General features: G+C 30.6%; 2 protein-coding genes and 1 pseudogene across 2 annotated transcripts; all 3 read right to left on the bottom strand.

The window, feature by feature from the left end:
* Positions 1-202: 202 nt before the first annotated feature.
* LOC140888807 (probable indole-3-pyruvate monooxygenase YUCCA10) lies at positions 203-1,732 on the bottom strand (annotated as a pseudogene).
* Positions 1,733-4,218: 2,486 nt separating this feature from the next.
* On the bottom strand, positions 4,219-6,206 carry LOC140891634 (probable indole-3-pyruvate monooxygenase YUCCA10). Its single transcript, XM_073300224.1, has 4 exons — positions 5,521-6,206; positions 5,005-5,241; positions 4,787-4,912; positions 4,219-4,678 (listed from the first exon to the last, which is right to left on the bottom strand). The coding sequence occupies exons 1-4, from the start codon at positions 6,145-6,147 to the stop codon at positions 4,520-4,522; spliced, it is 1,149 nt and encodes a 382-aa protein (XP_073156325.1). The 5' UTR covers positions 6,148-6,206; the 3' UTR covers positions 4,219-4,519.
* A 327-nt stretch (positions 6,207-6,533) lies between these two features.
* Positions 6,534-9,122, bottom strand: LOC140892746 (probable indole-3-pyruvate monooxygenase YUCCA10). Its single transcript, XM_073301722.1, has 4 exons — positions 8,460-9,122; positions 7,977-8,210; positions 6,929-7,048; positions 6,534-6,817 (listed from the first exon to the last, which is right to left on the bottom strand). Exons 1-4 carry the CDS (start codon positions 9,099-9,101, stop codon positions 6,644-6,646), a joined length of 1,170 nt encoding a protein of 389 aa, XP_073157823.1. The 5' UTR covers positions 9,102-9,122; the 3' UTR covers positions 6,534-6,643.
* Between the last annotated feature and the right edge of the window lie 9,731 nt (positions 9,123-18,853).

The raw sequence follows: 18,853 nt of genomic DNA, 5'->3' as shown, positions 1-18,853 counted from the left end.
TAATAATTTTTATATTCTTATATAATAAAATTTACTAATTCATATATATATATATATATATATACATATATTATAATAAAATTTATTTATAATATATACATATATTTTTTAATATGAATATGGAGATAAGCACTTAATTTTCGCGGAGATGGATATGGGAATACAGGTGTCACTACCATTGGTATCAAAGGAAAGAACACTCCTACCATGAGAGGAACCACTGCGCCTTGCAAGCAGTCATCTGCAGGAGAAAGGCATAGAAATAAGAGAACTCTATATTTCATAGGATTTTATACGTGCATTTCAACTAAATATGTTTGAATTTCGTTAAAAGTATAAATCAATCTAGTATACAATACACATATTGCCAACCCTGTTCCGGCGCTAACCTTAATCCTAGTTACCCTCTAGCATATACTAGAGAACGACATCAGTAATTTACTCTATATGGGGTACATAAATGGTAGAGTAAATCCCCGATAAAATTTAATTGAGATTTGGGCGGGTATGAGAATTAGATTTAAATTCGAAAATGAGGATGGGGAAGACATCCCGTCCCCGACCCGCTCGGCCCCATTGCCATCCCTACACCCCCACTGTGCCTACCTATGTACCTACTATTGATATATAAAAGAAAAAATAGTTAATATATATTGTTTGATTTGATGGATAAATTATAATTTATTTGATTTAATTGATATAAAATTAATAATTAATAAATAGATAAATAATACAACGAAAATAAAAGGTGATTGAAAGTGATAAGTTATACAAAAATTAATAATACAATAAACCAAACAATTCCATAAATAATCGATTATTTTTCTTCCATCAAACTCTTGATGTCGCGAGCTATGTTTTGGGCATCCAAGCCAGCTCCAAAAATCCCGTTCCCTTTCAGACCACAGCAATATAACCCATTCGCACCTTTTCAATTCTTTGCAAACCCATCATCAGTCAAAAGATCAACATCTCCCTACACAAAATTAATTAATTATATATATATGTGTGTGTGTGCATTTAATTAATTTGATATATAATTAATAACCTTGAGCCATTCTTTTGTTGATCTTTTGAAGCCAGTGGCAAACACGATTGCATCGAATGCATATTCTTTTCCATTCTCAAATATCACAGTACTTTTGCCCCCAACTCTCTTTACTCCGGGCAAGACCTGCTTATTCTCACTAAATAAATGACATTAGTAATATTTACCCCCAATTTATTACCAATAAAAATAAAATACATTGTAACAAGTTAACCTGAATCTCCCGAGATTTTATTTTCCGATAGGTTCCGACGTCGATGATGGGGTATTTTCCATACTTGATCTTGGTCGCAAAAGGCCCTTCTTTTGGCCTTTGAATCCCATACTTAGACAAGTCTCCATACACGATTTTGCTCATAATAACCATCATATAGTCGATCCAATCCAAGCTCAAATACTTGAACAATGGCCCCACCATACGCATCATCCATCTCGACTGAATATGAATCTGCAGTACTCATGCAGCTCGGACAAGTGTTTGGTCAGGTGAATGTGAAGCCGATCGTATGCATATTTCTTCCAGATCGATGCGAAGCAGTCTTCTCTCTCCAGGAGTATGTATGGGACCGACAGTTTATTTAAACACGCCGCCGTTGCTAGGCCGGAGACTCCGGCACCGATTACGATCACCGCCGACGCTTTCACATCTTGCTCCGCCATGGAAAATATTCGGAGGCAGCTAGTGGACTAACTGTGATTGTTATCTTATCTTTCAGTTAGATTTTTTGAAATTTTTTTATCTTTAGAAGCCCATTGCACTTGCACGGCAACCCCGTGGCCCCCAAAGCCCCGGAGGTTCCACGCCCGGGCACATATTAAAAGCCCAAGGTATATTCTAAGCCTGTGTCAAAATAAATAATCATAATATATACGACATATAAGGAATATTGTTATAATGTATTGTCGGCAAAGAAAATAAATTGCATGATTGTTCGAATAGGGATTTCCAGTATTATTTAACAGCTCATGCAAAAGTTACCGTGGAAAGAATATGGCTATTTTCTTCATCAACGAATTAATACACTAGCATCCAAGACCTTTCTATGTATTATATATGTTCCATACCAATTTTTCAGTTGAGTTGGTCTGCATGCATTATCAGTTATCATAATGTTTTAGAGAAACATTTTATTTCATGAGAACAAACACGACCATTATCGAATTTTCCACATTGACGAGTAAACAAAGGTACTTTTTTATTTTCCTGAATTCGTTTCGGTGCTCATGATTGTGTTAACCAATTGACCACGAGTAAGCATAAGAATGAAACTTAAAATTAATGACCTAAAATGAAGGAGATAGTGTTTTTAGATATTTTTAGAATGAAAGAAAAAAAATGAACAAGATTATTTTGGAAATGTGAAAATGTTTGATGAAATAGTTGTCATATTTATTCTTAAAAAACAACTTATAAAATATTTTATAAATTTTTTTTTTTTAAAAAAATACTTTTATAAATACATGTTGAAACAGAACCTTTGTTTTCCAAAACCAATCGGTGAAACATGTGTTATGATTTGTGATTGGGCGCACGCAGGTAATTAATCAACAAACACGATCTTTTAGACTATGTAAAAATAGAGAAAATTAGACTCGCAATAGTCTTTCTATTTATTATCCTGTTTGGTTTTTATGTACCACGAACAAACATTCTATTAATTATATATATACATGTATTTTTATTATAAGTTTTAATATGAGCTAATTGCATTCACACCTCCTGTAAAAAGTCTAAAAGGCATAAAATCCCCTAAGAAATATTAATAGGCTAATGCATCCCTCAGTTTTTTAAAATGTAGCACATTTCACCCCTATGTTATACAAATTCGGGTACATTTATACCCTCTCATAGGGGTTTTTATGCTAATTTTTTAAAAAATAGGGTATAACATGCTATTAATTTTACACGGAGGGTTTTATGCCTTTTAGACTTTTCACAGGGAATGTGAATGCAATTAGCCCGTTTTAATACTATCCACCATCCAAACTTATGATTAATTACATGATGATATGGGCACGGATCCTCTGCTGTGTTGGTCAACACAGCATATGGTGCCGTGCACCAAACGGCGCCGTTTTGGCCTTTTCCTTTTTCTTTTTCTTTTTTTTTTTTTCAATTTGTTTTTGCCTTTCGTTTCAACGCCCAGTTTCCTTCTTTCTTTTTTTTTTTTTCAATTTGTTTTGGCACAACTGTGGGTTAAATTTATTTATTTTGAAACAATATTAATTTAAATAATGCTTATAAAATTAAATATTATTATTAATATAATAATATTTTTGACAATTTCTTCAAATCATATTTTCGAATTCAATGAGCACCGTGAAGTTTTTTTTGTCAATGAATAAAATTTTAAACAATATATTTTTAACATGCTAATGTTTGAATTAAAATTTATAATATTTTCATCATGTACATATAACATAAAACTAAAAATTAAGCACTACATTTAAATATAAGTGTTTGCAACCTCTAAAATAAGTTATCATGTATTTTATTCTTTACAAAATTTGTTAAATTTTTTTAATAACTTATTTTTAGAGATTGCAAACACTATTTAACTTATATTCAAATTATTAAAAATATGTTTAGATTTTGAAATCGTCATACCCAAAATATAGTTTATGAACCAAAAATTAATAATTCAAACAAAATGGAGATTTTATTTTTTTTTTTCCAACTTTTTTCCTTCTCTTTTCCTTTTCACCGTCCATTTTGTTTGAATTATTTATTTTTGTCTATCAACTATATTTTGGGTATTATAATAACTTATTTTAGAGGTTGTAAATACTATTATTTAAATGTAGTGCTAAATTTTAGTTTTATTTTATATTTTAATGATAAAAATATTATAAATTTTAATTCAAACATTAGCATGTTAATAATATATTTTTTATAATTTTATTCATTGCAAAAAAAAAAACTTCAAGGTACAAATTCTAAAATATGATATGTAGAAATAGTTAAAGATATTATTATTAATATAATAATATTTAATTTTATAAGCATTATTTAAATTAATATTGTTTCATATTAAATAAATTTAACCCACTGTTGTGCACGTGTTAGTGGCACTTTGTATTAATTTAAGTAACAGTTATGCCAAAACAAATTGAAAAAAAAAAAATAAAAAAATGAAACTGCACGTGGAAACAAAAAGGCCAAAACAAATTGAAAAAAAAAAAGAAAGGAAAAGGCCAAAACGGCGCCGTTTGGTGCACAGCACCATATGCTGTGTTACCAACACAACGTGTACACACGTACATATGCACAAATATATATATATATATATATATATATATAACTTTTGTTATGCTGCCTACTCATCTATGTGCCCATCATTGAAGTGACACTCGACTATTAGATATATAATGCATTACATCCAATAGGTGATTGTCACCTCAATGGTGGACACATTGATGTACACGATAGATAAACAGTATAGCAAAATTATATATATAATAGATAATCGACTATTTTTCTTCCATCAAACTCTTAATGTCGCGAGCTATGTTTTGGGCATCCAAGCCAGCTCCATATATCCCGTTCCTCCTCAGACCACAGCAATATAACCCGTTCGCACCTTTCCAATTCTTTGCAAATCCATCATCACTCAAAAGATTAAAATCTCCCTACACAAAATTAATTAATTGTTCATGAACAAAAATATTACTATAAATTAGAATAATCACCAATATATATATAAATGCATTCAATTAATTTGATATATAATTAATAACCTTGAGCCATTCTTTAGTTGATCTTTTGAAGCCAGTGGCGAACACGATTGCATCGAATGCATATTCTTTTCCATTCTCAAATATCACAGTACTTTTGCCTCCAACTCTCTTTACTCCGGGCAAGACCTGTTTATTCTCACTAAATAAATGGCATTAGTATTAATATTCATCCCCAATTTATTACAAAAAAAAAAAAACACACTTTGTAACGAGTTAACCTGAATCTCCCGAGATTTGATTTTCCGATATGTTCCGACGTCGATGATGGGGTATTTTCCATACTTGATCTTGGTCGCAAAAGGCCCTTCTTTTGGTCTTTGAATCCCATACTTAGACAAGTCTCCATACACAATTTTGCTCATAATAACCATCATATAGTCGATCCAATCCAAGCTCAAATACTTAAACATTAATGGCCCCACCATACGCATCATCCATTTCGACAGTATATGAATCTGCAGTACTCATGATGCATAGACATATACAGGTAAATGATATCTTAGTATATGAATAATATTCGAACCATGCTTCCGACTGTTCCATAGACATAATTAATTATATATTATTGACGTGACAAATTATGAGACATTAGATGTATTATTAGAGTATTACCCATATATTATATTGAAATCTACCATAGATTTACATATAGTACTCAAATCATACCATAAAAAAAGTACAATAAATTAAAAATAAAAATAAAGAAAAATTAATGGATATATGATATATCTCACCGGGCTTCGGACAACGATGGAGGTTTTGGCACCATAATTAGCAAGATCCAAGGAAATCTCCATGCCAGAGTTTCCACTCCCGACAACCAAAACACTTTTATCCTTGAAACTCTCGCCATTTTTATACTGCGTGGAATGCAAAATCTCACCATCAAAGCTCTGCAAACCTTCGATCTCAGGCCAGAAAGGGTCGCAGGATTCGCCGGTGGCCACGACAAGAAACCTCGAACTGTAATCCTTCACTTCATGGTTGGAACGATCTCGGGCCTGGACGTTCCATTTTCCGGCGACTTCATCGTACTCCGCCGCCTCCGCCGCCTGCCGGAGAATGGGGTGGATCCCGAAATGCGAAACGTAGTCGTTTAAGTAGTGCACGAACTGGGTTCTGGATATGTAGGTGGGGTAAGATGCAGGGATGGGCAGCAAGGGGAGCTCGGAGAACTGTTTGGCCAGGTGAAGGTGAAGCCGATCGTATGCATATTTCTTCCAGATCGATGCGAAGCAGTCTTCTCTCTCCAGGAGTATGTATGGGACCGACAGGTTACTTAAACACGCCGCCGTTGCTATACCGGAGGTTCCGCCACCGATTACGATCACCGCCGACGCTCTCACATCTGGCTCCGCCATGGAAAATATATGCTGAGTTCTGAGGCAGGTAATGGACTAGTTGTGATTGTTATCTTATCTTTAAGTTAGATATTTTTTCTAAAAATTGTCTTTAAATTCTATATATATATATATATATATATATAATATAGTCAGTAAATGGCATAAATAAATACTATATATACATATAAATCCAAGATATTAGCCAAATAAGTGAGTGATCCAAAATTTGGGTGAATTTGCGTCCGACTAAAACATAACTTTGCATTCAATTTCAGTCACAAAAATATATGGTTGAACTTGTTGGTACGTAACAAAGCGGTTATGTATTTTTTGAACTCGTCTATTTTTTTTTACGATGAAATTCGATATAAAATATTGAAAATACAATATTAATATGTCTCGATTCAACTAAAGTTTCGAAGATGAACTATTACAAGTGAAAGGACTTTAGTCTTTAGTTTTAGAAATAAATCGAATTATTCCGAGTATTGATTATTGAGTACAAAGCTTTTAATTAAGTCTTATATAGCATAGTGTTGATGTCGTGGGCTATGTTTTGGGCATCCATGGCGGCTCCGTACAGTCCTTTCCGAACCAGCCCAGAGCAATACAGCCCATTCAAACCTTTCCAGTGATTCGGGTAATTGGGCTTTGGAAGCCCATCATCATCTAAAAGGTATTCATCTCCCTGCACAAAAATAGTAAACATTTCTGCCCTTTTTTTTTTTTTTTTTGTTTCGTTTACTAAATAAATAAATAATAAATATAGAAGTATTAAATGGGGATTTATTTTGATTACCTTGAGCCACTTCGTGGATCTTTTGAAGCCAGTGGCTAATATAATTGCATCGAAAACATATTCTTTTCCATCCTCAAATAGCACATTTGTACCTGTAATTCTCTTTATTCGCGGCAATACCTATTTATGCACACCAAACACTTTGTTTTGATTATACATAGTTTTTTTTTTCAAAAAAAAAAAAAAAAACATGACTTCTAATTAATCTCGCATTGTGTCGGCGTCAACTTTGAGATGAAGTATTGAGTTTACTGCCTAATTAATAATTATAACAATTTTTTCTCCAATTCAAAATCGATATATCTTATCCATATATAAATATATACACGCGCATATATTATATCGTAAATTTGGTACTAGCGTTATTCAAAGTGATCATTGTCGACGTTTTTGTGTTGTAATGATTTAGAGAGTTCTTGTAAAAAATTATGTTTTGTAAAAATACTTAAATTTATAAATTATAAAAAAAATTAAGAAAAATCAAAAGTTAATAATGTTTGAAAACAATTGTGAATATCTAAAAATAAAAGTTGAGAGTGTTTGATAAATAAGTGATTAGAGTGATTTTAACCGTGATTTTTTTATTAGAATCACTTTTGAATAATGATGAACTTTTGAATTTCAATTAAATTAAGCATAAGTTAACACAATATTTGGGATTAAGAAACAAACAAAAGTGATTTTTTAAATCAAAATCTAACAATCATTTTTTAGTGAACACAAACACTCCCTAATAATCACATTTTTTTGTGAATCAAAATTTCAAATATACCATCTAATTTTCATATTTATTATTATTTTATTTACCTTTCACCTCTTTAACATTATCACTAAATACATTCACAACCACCAACAATTTTTTTTTTATCTTACCGACAGATTCATTAAAAAGGTATGAAATTCTTTCAAAAAAAAAAAAAGGTATGAAATTTTTTCTAAAATTTATTTTTTTTAATCTATATGAAAACACACGTAAACCTACATATCACGGCCAGAATAATTAGTATATATATATAAAAAAAAATACTATGAAAATTTGTGGACGAACCTGGATTTCTTGGGACTTGATTTTTTGATAGGTTCCAACATCGATAACTGGATATTTTCCATACTTATCCTTCATAGCAAAAGGCCCCTCTATGGGTCTCTGGATCCCATACTTGTACAAATCTCCATACACAATTTTGCTCATAATAACCAAGAGAGAGTCAACCCAATCCAAACTCAAGTACTTTAATAATACTAATCCCATATTAATCATACTTCTTGATAATACATGAATCTGCACTCAAATAAGTAACATAGACATACGTCTTAGATCGAAAAATATGTGTGCATGTAATATTTATAAAATTTTTAAATATACAAATTATCGCAATATTATATATGATTGTTGAAATATTAATTTAAAGGGCCTCTTAATTAGGATATAAAGAACGAAAATAACATACATATCTATAAATTTTGTTTTTTGTTTCCAAATGATCATTTTCATAATTTACGTTAAAAATAAGAAATATATATATCTCACCGGGCTTCGGACAACAATGGAGGTTTTGGCGGCAGAGTTAGCAAGATCCAAGGAAATCTCCATGCCGGAGTTGCCACTCCCCACCACCAAAACACTCTTACCCTCAAACTTCTCCCCATTTTTATACTGCGTCGAATGCAAAACCTTGCCATTAAAGCTCTGCAAACCCTCCATCTCAGGCCAGAAAGGGTCGCAGGATTCACCGGTGGCCACGACCAGAAACCTAGAACTGTACTCCTTTATGGCCTCATGATGATATGATCTCGCCTTAACGTTCCATTTTCCGGCAACTTCATCGTACTCCGCCGCTTCCACCGCCTGGCGGAAGATGGGTTTGATCCCGAAATGCGAAACGTAGTCGTTTAAGTAGTGCACGAACTCTTCTCTGGAAAGATAAGTGGGGTAAGATGAAGGGATGGGAAGCAGGGGAAGCTGGCAGAATGGCTTTGCCAGGTGCAGGTGGACTCGGTCGTAGGCGTATTTCTTCCAGATCGATGCCACGCAATCTTCTCTCTCGATAAGTATGTATGGGATCGAGAGATTGCTCAGACACGCCGCCGTTGCTAGGCCTGAAGGGCCGCCGCCGACTATTATCACCGCCGTTTCTTTGACCTCGTGCTCCGCCTCCGCCGCCGACGCCATGGAAGAGTTAAGCCGATGAGAGTGTTGTTTCTTCTTTTGTATGCAGCATACGTACAGGTAAACGACTTATATATATATATATATATATGTAATAAGAAGGAATGAAGAAGAAACACCAAATAGTGGTGAAATATCATAAAGTTATATTTCAAATATATAATCAAATATTATTTTATTAAATAATCCATCTTGTTTTGGTATGGATGGGAAAACGATTATATGAATCTCTTGCATTATATTTTGTAATCTTTTCGTACATATTTTTAGTGTTGATAATATTATTAAATAGTACTCATGTGTCATGATGATGAACGTTTATTTGAACAAATAATTTAAAAATATTTTTAATGTTTTACAATTTTTTTTAAAATAAAAAATATGTTTGGACAAGAGTTTTGTAAAACGTTTTTTATAGATGCTTTTGAAAAATTTGTTATTCAAGTCTAATATATTTTTATATTACTATTTTTTTAACTGTAAAAAGTTTTTATAGATGCATATTTACTAAATACTAGTGACCGCAGCACACGCTTTGCGTGTATATTATAATATATATTCGCGATTGTGACACATGATTTTTCACGCGCTTGATAATTTGATATATAAATTAGAGAAAAGTTGAAAAAAAAATTGTAAATAATTTAATAGGAATTGATAAATGATGAAATTTGAAAAAAAAAAGATAAAGATAAAAGGAGATAAGGCTGTTAGAAAAAAGCGAGGATAATTTAGTCATTTAATATCTAACATAAAAGAGAAATGTGTTAAATTTAGGAATAAAATGGGAAGAATTTTTGATGTGATTTGACACACCAAAATCGGTTATTCTAAAGAGTTCAACTATTATAATATAGTATAGATATAATATTATATAGATAAAATATTATATTTGTTGTGAAATGTAAAAATTTATGGTAAAAAGTAAAAACTCTAAAACTCAAAATATATCAAACCAAACACTTATAAAATCTTTTCTCTAAACTTGTATTTTTTCTTCACAAATGTTGAGCTTTATTTATAGATCCTCAATTGAGAAATGTCCAAAAATAAATATGTCATCCATTACATAATCAAAAATTAAAATATCATCACATCACCATCACAATAATTTTCAATCTAATTTTAATATATAATTTTCAATACTCTCCCTTGTGATGATGATCGTGATATTACGTGTTTGTATATTGTTTCGTTAAAAACCTTACTAGGAAAAATCCAGTGGGATAAAAACCATAGCAAGGAAAAAAGAGTGCAGCCACGTAAACTCCCCCTCATGTTAATACGATCGATTCTTTACATACGCTGTAGATTTCGCATCCCAATATTATATATATGCTTTCTGAATATTGTCGTAGGAAGCGCCTTTGTGAAGAGATCTGATGAGTTCTCACTTGATTGAATGTAACATATATCAATATCTTTATTCTTCTCAAGATCTTGAGTGTAGGCAAAGAACTTTGGGGGGATATGTTTGGTTCTGTCACTTTTGATGTATCTTTCTTTTATTTGAGCAATACATGCAGCATTATCTTCATACAACGTCACATGATTCTTGTTTACTGATAATCCACAAGAAGTTTGGATATGTTGTGTCATTGATTTTAGCCAAACACATTCACGACTTGCTTCATGTAGCGCAATAATCTCGGCGTGATTTGATGAAGTTGTTACTAGTGTTTGTTTCTGTGAACGCCAAGAAATTGTCGTGCCTCCACGAGTAAATACATATCCGGTTTGGGAACGTGCCTTATGTGGATCAGATAAATATCCAGCATCAGCATAACCAATGATACTTTGATTGGTGTCTTTTGAGTACAAAAGTCCCAAATCTTTCGTTTCTCGTAGATAACAGAATATATGTTTAATTCCATTTCAGTGCCTCTTTGTTGGATATGAACTGAATCTTGCTAATAAATTTACAGCAAAAGATATATCAGGTTTAGTGCAATTTGCAAGATACATAAGGGCACCAATGACACTTAGATATGGTACTTCTGGACCAAGAATAACTTCATCATCTTCACATGGACGAAATGGATCCTTTTCTATGTTTAATGATCTTACAACCATTAGAGTACTTAATGGATTTGATTTATCCATATTAAAACGTTTAAGGATCTTTTCTGTATAATTTGCCTGGTGAACAAAATTTCACATTCTTTTTGTTCAATTTGCAAACCCAAGCAATACTTGGTTTTCCCAAGATCCTTCATTTCGAATTCTTTTTTCAAGTACATCACAACTTCTTGAATTTTTTTATTCGTTCCAATGATATTTAAATCATCAACATATACAGCAATAATTACACATCCGGATATTGTTTTTTTGATGAAAACACAAGGGCATATTGGATCATTTACATATCCCTTTTTCATCAAGTGCTCACTTAGCCGATTATACCACATTCGGCCGGATTGCTTCAACCCATATAATAATCTTTGCAATTTTACAGAATAAAATTCTCTGGGTTTTGAACTTTGTGTTTCATACATCTTAAATCCTTCAGATATTTTCATGTATATATCACTATCAAGTGATCCGTATAAGTAAGCTGTAACAACATCCATAAGACACATTTTCAAATTTTCAGACACGATCAAACTAATCAAATATCGAAACGTAATTGCATCCATAACAGGAGAATACGTTTCTTCATAATCAATTTCAGGCCTTTGAGAAAAACCTTGTGCAACAAGTCTAGCTTTATATCTTGCTATTTCATTTTTCTCATTTCGCTTTCGAATAAAAACTCATCTGTATCCAACAGGTTTTACACCTTTAGGTGTGAGGACTATAGGTCCAAAAATATTACGTTTATTTAGCGAATCCAATTCAACATGGATGACATCTTTCCATTTGGCCCAATCATGACGAGTTTTACATTCTCCAAAAGATTTTGTTTCATGATCCTCATTTTCATTTATGATGTCACATGCCACATTATAAGAAAATATCTCATCAATATCTTCTATATCTTTTCGGTTCCATATTTTTCCAATATTAATATAATTGATAGAGATTTCATGATTCTCGTCAGTTTGTGGTTCTGACAGAATATTTTCATCATCAGGTGTTTCTTCTGGAACACCATTTTCTATTTTATGATCATCGTGTTTCTCTATGCCTTTTCTTTTCCGAGGATTTTTATCCTTGGAACCGACTGGCCTTCCACGCTTCAAGCGTTTTATTACATCATGAGTGTGTTCAATTTGTTTCTTTGGAATTTCAATTCGAGCAGGGGCATTTACAGCATGTATATATGATTTTGTTACCCCTTTTGTGTCTGCAAATGCATCTGAAATTTGATTTCCAATTCTTTGCAAGTGCACAATTTGTTGTACATCTTTCTCACATTGTTTGGTTCTTGGATCCAAATGTAACAATGATGGTACATACCATGTGATTTCCTTTTCTCCCCTAACATTGGTAAGATTTCTTCATTAAAATGACAATCAGCAAAGCGTGCTGTAAACACATCGTCTGCCTGAGGCTCAAGATATCGAATGATTGATGGACTATCATAACCGATATAAATACCGATTTTTCTTTGAGGACCCATTTTTTTATCATTGAGGTGGTGCAATAGGCACATACACCATACATCCAAAAATTCTCATATGAGAAATATTTGGTTCTTTACCAAATGCAAGTTGCAATGGGGAGAGGAGAATTTATGATATGCACTTGGTCTGATGCGAATTAATGCCGCAACATGTAAAATTGCATGTCCCCATATAGAAATAGGGAGTTTTGTTCTCATAATCATTGGTCTAGCAATCAGTTGTAGACGTTTAATCAATGATTCAGCTAATCCATTCTGTGTATGAACATGAGCAACATGATGTTCAACAGTAATTCCCATTGACATACAATAGTCATTGAAAGTTTGGGAAGTAAATTCTCCAGCATTATCAAGTCTTATTTTCTTAATTGTATAATCGGGAAATTGATTCCGCAATTTTATTATTTGAGCCATTAATCTTTCAAATGCCACTTTTCGAGTTGACAATAAGCATACATGTGACCATCTGCTGGAGGCATCGATCAATACCATAAAATATCGAAATGGTCCATATGGTGGATGAATTGACCCACAAATATCACCCTGAATACGTTCAAGAAATATAAGTGATTCTGTTTGGATTTTAGCTGGTGATGGTCTTATAATAAGTTTTCCAAGAGAACATGCTTTACATTGAAACTTATTATTATGAAAGATCTTCTGGTCTTTCAATGGATGACCATGCGTATTTTCAATAATTCTTCGCATCATTATTGAACCAGGATGTCTCAATCGATCATGCCAATTGGTTAATATTGAAGAATTATTAACCACCACATTTGATTTGATTGACCTTATATGTGTATAATGCAATCCAGTAGGGAGCATTGATAATTTTTAAACCACATATTTCTTTCCTGATTTATATGTGGTAAGACACATATATTTCTGATTTTCATCAGTTATCGTCTCAGTATCATATCCATGAGAATATATGTCATTAAAACTTAACAAATTTTTTTCGATTGTGGTGAATATAAAGCATCATTTATCCGAAATTTTGACCATTTGATAACAAAAATTGTGCTTTACCACAACCTTCAATCAAGTCTACAGGACCTGATATGGTATTCACCATTGTTTTTGTTGGTTTTATTTTCATGAAATATTTTTCATCTCGCAGAATAGTGTGCGTTGTACCACTATCCGGTATGCAAATTTCCATGATATTATTTCCATGTTTGCTCATAGCATTTTCCATATCAAACTTCACAAAAATGCAATAAAAAAAAATTAAGTACAATACAAATGCAAAATATAACATGTTTTATAATACAAGAATGCATGAAAAATAAAAATTTGTTACAATCTAGTCCCAACAATCTTTTAATCAATGTCTTCTAAATCATTCAAAAAATTTGCAGCATTGAAACTAGTTGAACCAATTAAATGGTCACTATTTTCAATAAAATTGGTCTCTTTTCCTTTTCCCTTTGTCGATTCTTTATAGAGCTTACATAGGTGCTCAGGGATTCGACAAATATGTGACCAATGTCCTGGAGTGCCACATCTATAACAAACACTCTCAGATCTTTTTGAGTGATTTTTATTTTCACTCGTATTTTCATGCTGCCTTTTTGGTGGGTGGTTCGTGACGTTCTTTTGAGATGAGTTATTGAAATAACTATCTCGATTATTTTCATATCCAAGGCCACGACCACGACCACGACCACGACCGCGATAATTTTTACGTCCACGTCCACGTCCACGTCTACTTCCTCGACCTCGTCCACGACCAAAATATTGTCTATGCCTTTGATTTTGGTTTTCATTTTTAATTACGAAATTTACTTCTGAAAATGCCGTTGAACCAGTGGGTCGGGATTGATGATTTCTTACTGACAATTCGTTGTTCTTTTCCGTCACAATAAGACATGCGATGAGTTCAGAATATCTCGAAAATTCACGCACTCTATATTGTTATTGTAGAGTTATATTTGATGCGTGGAATGTGGAAAATGTTTTTTTCAAGCATTTCCATCTCAGTAACAACATGCCCACAAAATTTCAATTGCGAGACTATTCGATACATCGCAGAATTGTAATCACTGACTTTTTTAAAGTCTTGGAATCTCAACGTATTCCATTCATCATGGGCGGTCGGGAGTATAACTTTTCTTATATGCTAAAATCTTTCTTTCAGCCCTTTTCATAAAATCATTGGGTCTTTTTATGTGAGATACTCAAATTTCAATCCATCATCAAGATGTCTACGTAAGAAAATCATAGACTTTGCCTTTTCTTGTGAGGATGATATATTATTTTCTTTGATGGTATCACTTAGACCCAATGACTCAAGATGCATCTCTACATCGAGAGTCAATGACATATAATTCTTTCCAGTGATATCGAGCGCAACAAATTCAATCTTTGCCAAATTTAACATGGTGGTACTAGAAAAATAACAATGCATTTTATTAGTTAATTTCTATTAGTACGACAATACAAAATAATGGAATAACGAAGATTACAAGTGCGTGTACAAATAGAGAAAAAATATGTGGTGGAAAATCGCTGGTGAGTACAAGACTCGTGAGCATGATGATCATAGTCGTTATGAAAAATAGCCTTATAAATGTCATCATCTTCATCTTCGAAAAATCGAGGAGAAATTATTTTGAGAGAAAGAGTGAATTTGGTGTGATTGAAAATGAGTTTGAGTGAACATATTTATAGGGCAAAAAGTAGTCGTTTGTTACCGTTGGGGGTAAGAAAAAAATCGAGTATGTGTTGAATAAAAATTTGTGATAATCATAATCATAATTAAATATACGCAATAAAATATATATCATATCATGTTATTATAAGGTCAGTGTCATAGACAACCTCTTATATAATAACATAAAATTATACAAATATAATTAGATAATAAAGTTATTTAAGCAGTAATGTATAATCATATCACGTTATTATAAGGTCGGTGTCATAGAAAGCCTCTTATATAATAGCATGAAATTATACAACACAATAAAATTATATAAGCAGTAATGTATAATCATATCACGTTATTATTTAAAAACCTTAGAAGCTTTTATACTTGTCGTATCCCTTACTGGGAGTGTGGGATGTCGTCTTAACATCCTCCCAGGATTTATAACAAGTTTTTTTAAAAAAACTTATTTTTTTTAATCATGTCTGATAATAACATGATATTATATATTAAATATATACACAACAAATAAATAAACAATAAAATAAATATACTTACTTGTTAAATATTTTTGTCTTCTCTTTGTGTTTTGGAGCGTCGGAAATTATAGAGAACCTTCGAGCGATCGTTCGCATAACGTGTTGTGAAAAGTAAAAATTTATGGTAAAAACTAAAAACTTTAAAACTCAAAATATATCAAACCAAATACTTATAAAATCTTCTCTCTAAACTTGTATTTTTTTTTCACAAATGTTGAGGTCTATTTATAGATCCTCAATTGAGAAATGTCCAAAAATAAATATGTCATCAATTACATAATCAAAAATTAAAATATCATCACATTATCATCACAATAATTTTCAATCTAATTTTAATATATAATTTCCAATAATATTATATTTTTAAAATCAAAAAAATTTTGAATACTAATTAATAGTGAAGAATATTAATTTATTTTTTATTTTTGAATAGCTTGATGTTAGTAAATTAATAGGTTTTATTTTATATTTTGGTGATGGGCAGGCAGTCTACTGCATTAATCTGCACAACCAGTTGCTCAATCGGGTACCCCACTTGGTAGGGAGTGGGGGATAGTACTTCGGCTATTTTAAAAAATTAATATAAAATTAAAAAAAATTATAAAAATATACCATTTAATAAAAATTTATCAAAAGTATTATAATAAGTCCTGGATTTGGCAGAATCAATTAATCAAAGATTTTAAAGAATTTTCTATTAAAATAATTATTATAAAATGAAAGTCATTTCATTCAATTAATTGCTCTTTTGTTTCATAAATTAGTTTTTTTTTAATAAAATAGACCAGTTTTAAATATTTTTGACTATATTTTATTTATTATTTTTACTAAATTCAAATTAAAACAAACCACAAAAAATATAGTCAACAATATTCAATTAATAAATAAAAGATTTTAAAGATTTTTTATTAAAATAATTACCCAAAATGAAAGCCATACCATCTAATTAATTGCTCTTATTAATAAATAAAAGATTTTAAAGTTTTTTATTAAAATAATTACCAAAAAATGAAAGCCATACCATCTAATTAATTGCTCTTATGTTTCATAAATTAACTAATTGACTAAATTTATAAAATAATTATATTTAGTTTTATTAATTACACTATTAATATAAATATTATTTGTGTATTATTATTACTAATATGAGTATATAAATTAAAATAATTACAGTTAGTTTTAGTATAATATTATTATTATGTTTTTATTTGATAATATTTCGAATTAAAATATTAGAAATTATAAATAAATTTTTCATAAAACCTAATAATTAATTTAATTTAATAATATTTTCTCAAAAAATAGAGAAATTACGACCCAAAAACTAATGAAAAGTAATTCAGGATTTTTAAATAACATTAATTCATATTACAAGTAACAATTGTAAAAAAAACATTAAATGCATTATTATCAAGAAATATACATTAATTACTAAAATAATTAATTATTACATATTTATATATATATATATATATATATATATATATATGCTTAAAGTATATAATTATAATATTAATTTTGATCTCATGCACCTCATGATGCCCAACATGCAATGTGTTATTTATTTATTTTGAAAAAAGATTAAGAAGTTCATATAAATATCTTAAAAAAATATTTTAATAAATATACAACGTTGGGTGTCAGATCAACTTGGTGCTTTTTTATTTTATTTTATTGTAAAATGTTCACGTGAACATTTAAAAAAAAACTAAAAAAAAATAAGACGCTGCAAGATTTATCTATTTTATTTATATATAATTTTATTTTTTTATTTTAATTTTTCGAGTTCGAGTAGTTTGAATATACGCGAGTCGGGTTCAAGATTGAAATTGATTATTCGATCGAGTTCGAGTAGACATAATATATATCAATCGAGTCGAGCTTGAGTAGTATATGATATATAAATAACATATTGCATGTTGAGCATCATGAGGTGCAGGAGATATATATATATATATATATATATATATATATATATATATTTTTCAGAAGTAATGTTTGTAATTTTATTAATCAATAGTTAGGTACACATTTATGAGAAATTATGTAGGTATATATGGGTAAGTTAGATCCTATCTATACAGACACCGCTTTGATGCCCAATATGCAATGTGCTAATTAATTATGTAGATATATATATATATGAGTAAGTTAGATCCTACCTATACAAGCACTGCCCAACATGATGCCCAACATGCAACTAGACAAATGAAGATATATATATTTTTTCCCCAGAAATAATGCTTGTAATTTTATTAATCAGTAGTGATGTCTGTTGTTATAAGATTTACTAACAAACAAAAAAAAAAAATCATTTTCCCATAACATCAGAGAACGCAAAAAAAATAATAAAATGAGTGATAGCATGAGCTACCACAAAAGATATTTCTAATCAAATATCATATTGTATTTTTAAAAATCAATATTTTATTATTTTATTTTCAATAATAAAACATTAATTAATTGGGAGGGGCAGTGCCAGTGTGAAGTGTCCCGCACTCTTTTTCAAGCTGGGGTATATATATATATATATCTTTATTTATAGATAGATAGCGCCAGCTTAACCAAGCTGAATATAGTTAGTTAGGTACACATTTATGAGAAATTATGTAGGTGTATATATGCTATTATATATTCTAGCTGTCAATGTATATACACGGATATTACAAATTTATATATATATGACATTAACATAATATGTTTTTTATTTTAAAAGTATATATTTCGATATAAACAATGTTTAATATTAAAGAACAAATATTTCAAAAACATTATATTTTTGCCACAAATTGTTGAACGTTACAGAATCAAAATATTATTTCATTTCATGAAAAGTTAGTTCATGTATTTAATTAACTAAATATACTGCACTAAATATTTTTTTATATATAAATTATTTATAAGATGTAGAGATGGAAAACTAGATGATCAATGAAAATCACGCCATGTCTTAGATGCTATAATTGCCTCTAATGTAGAATTCAAGCTCACATTTTCGATT

This window comes from Henckelia pumila, chromosome 3 (genome assembly GCF_033568475.1).
Source record: "Henckelia pumila isolate YLH828 chromosome 3, ASM3356847v2, whole genome shotgun sequence".
Lineage (NCBI taxonomy): Eukaryota > Viridiplantae > Streptophyta > Magnoliopsida > Lamiales > Gesneriaceae > Henckelia > Henckelia pumila.
The sequence above is the reverse complement of the archived record's forward strand: the minus strand, read 5'-3'. Positions and strand labels throughout refer to the sequence as shown.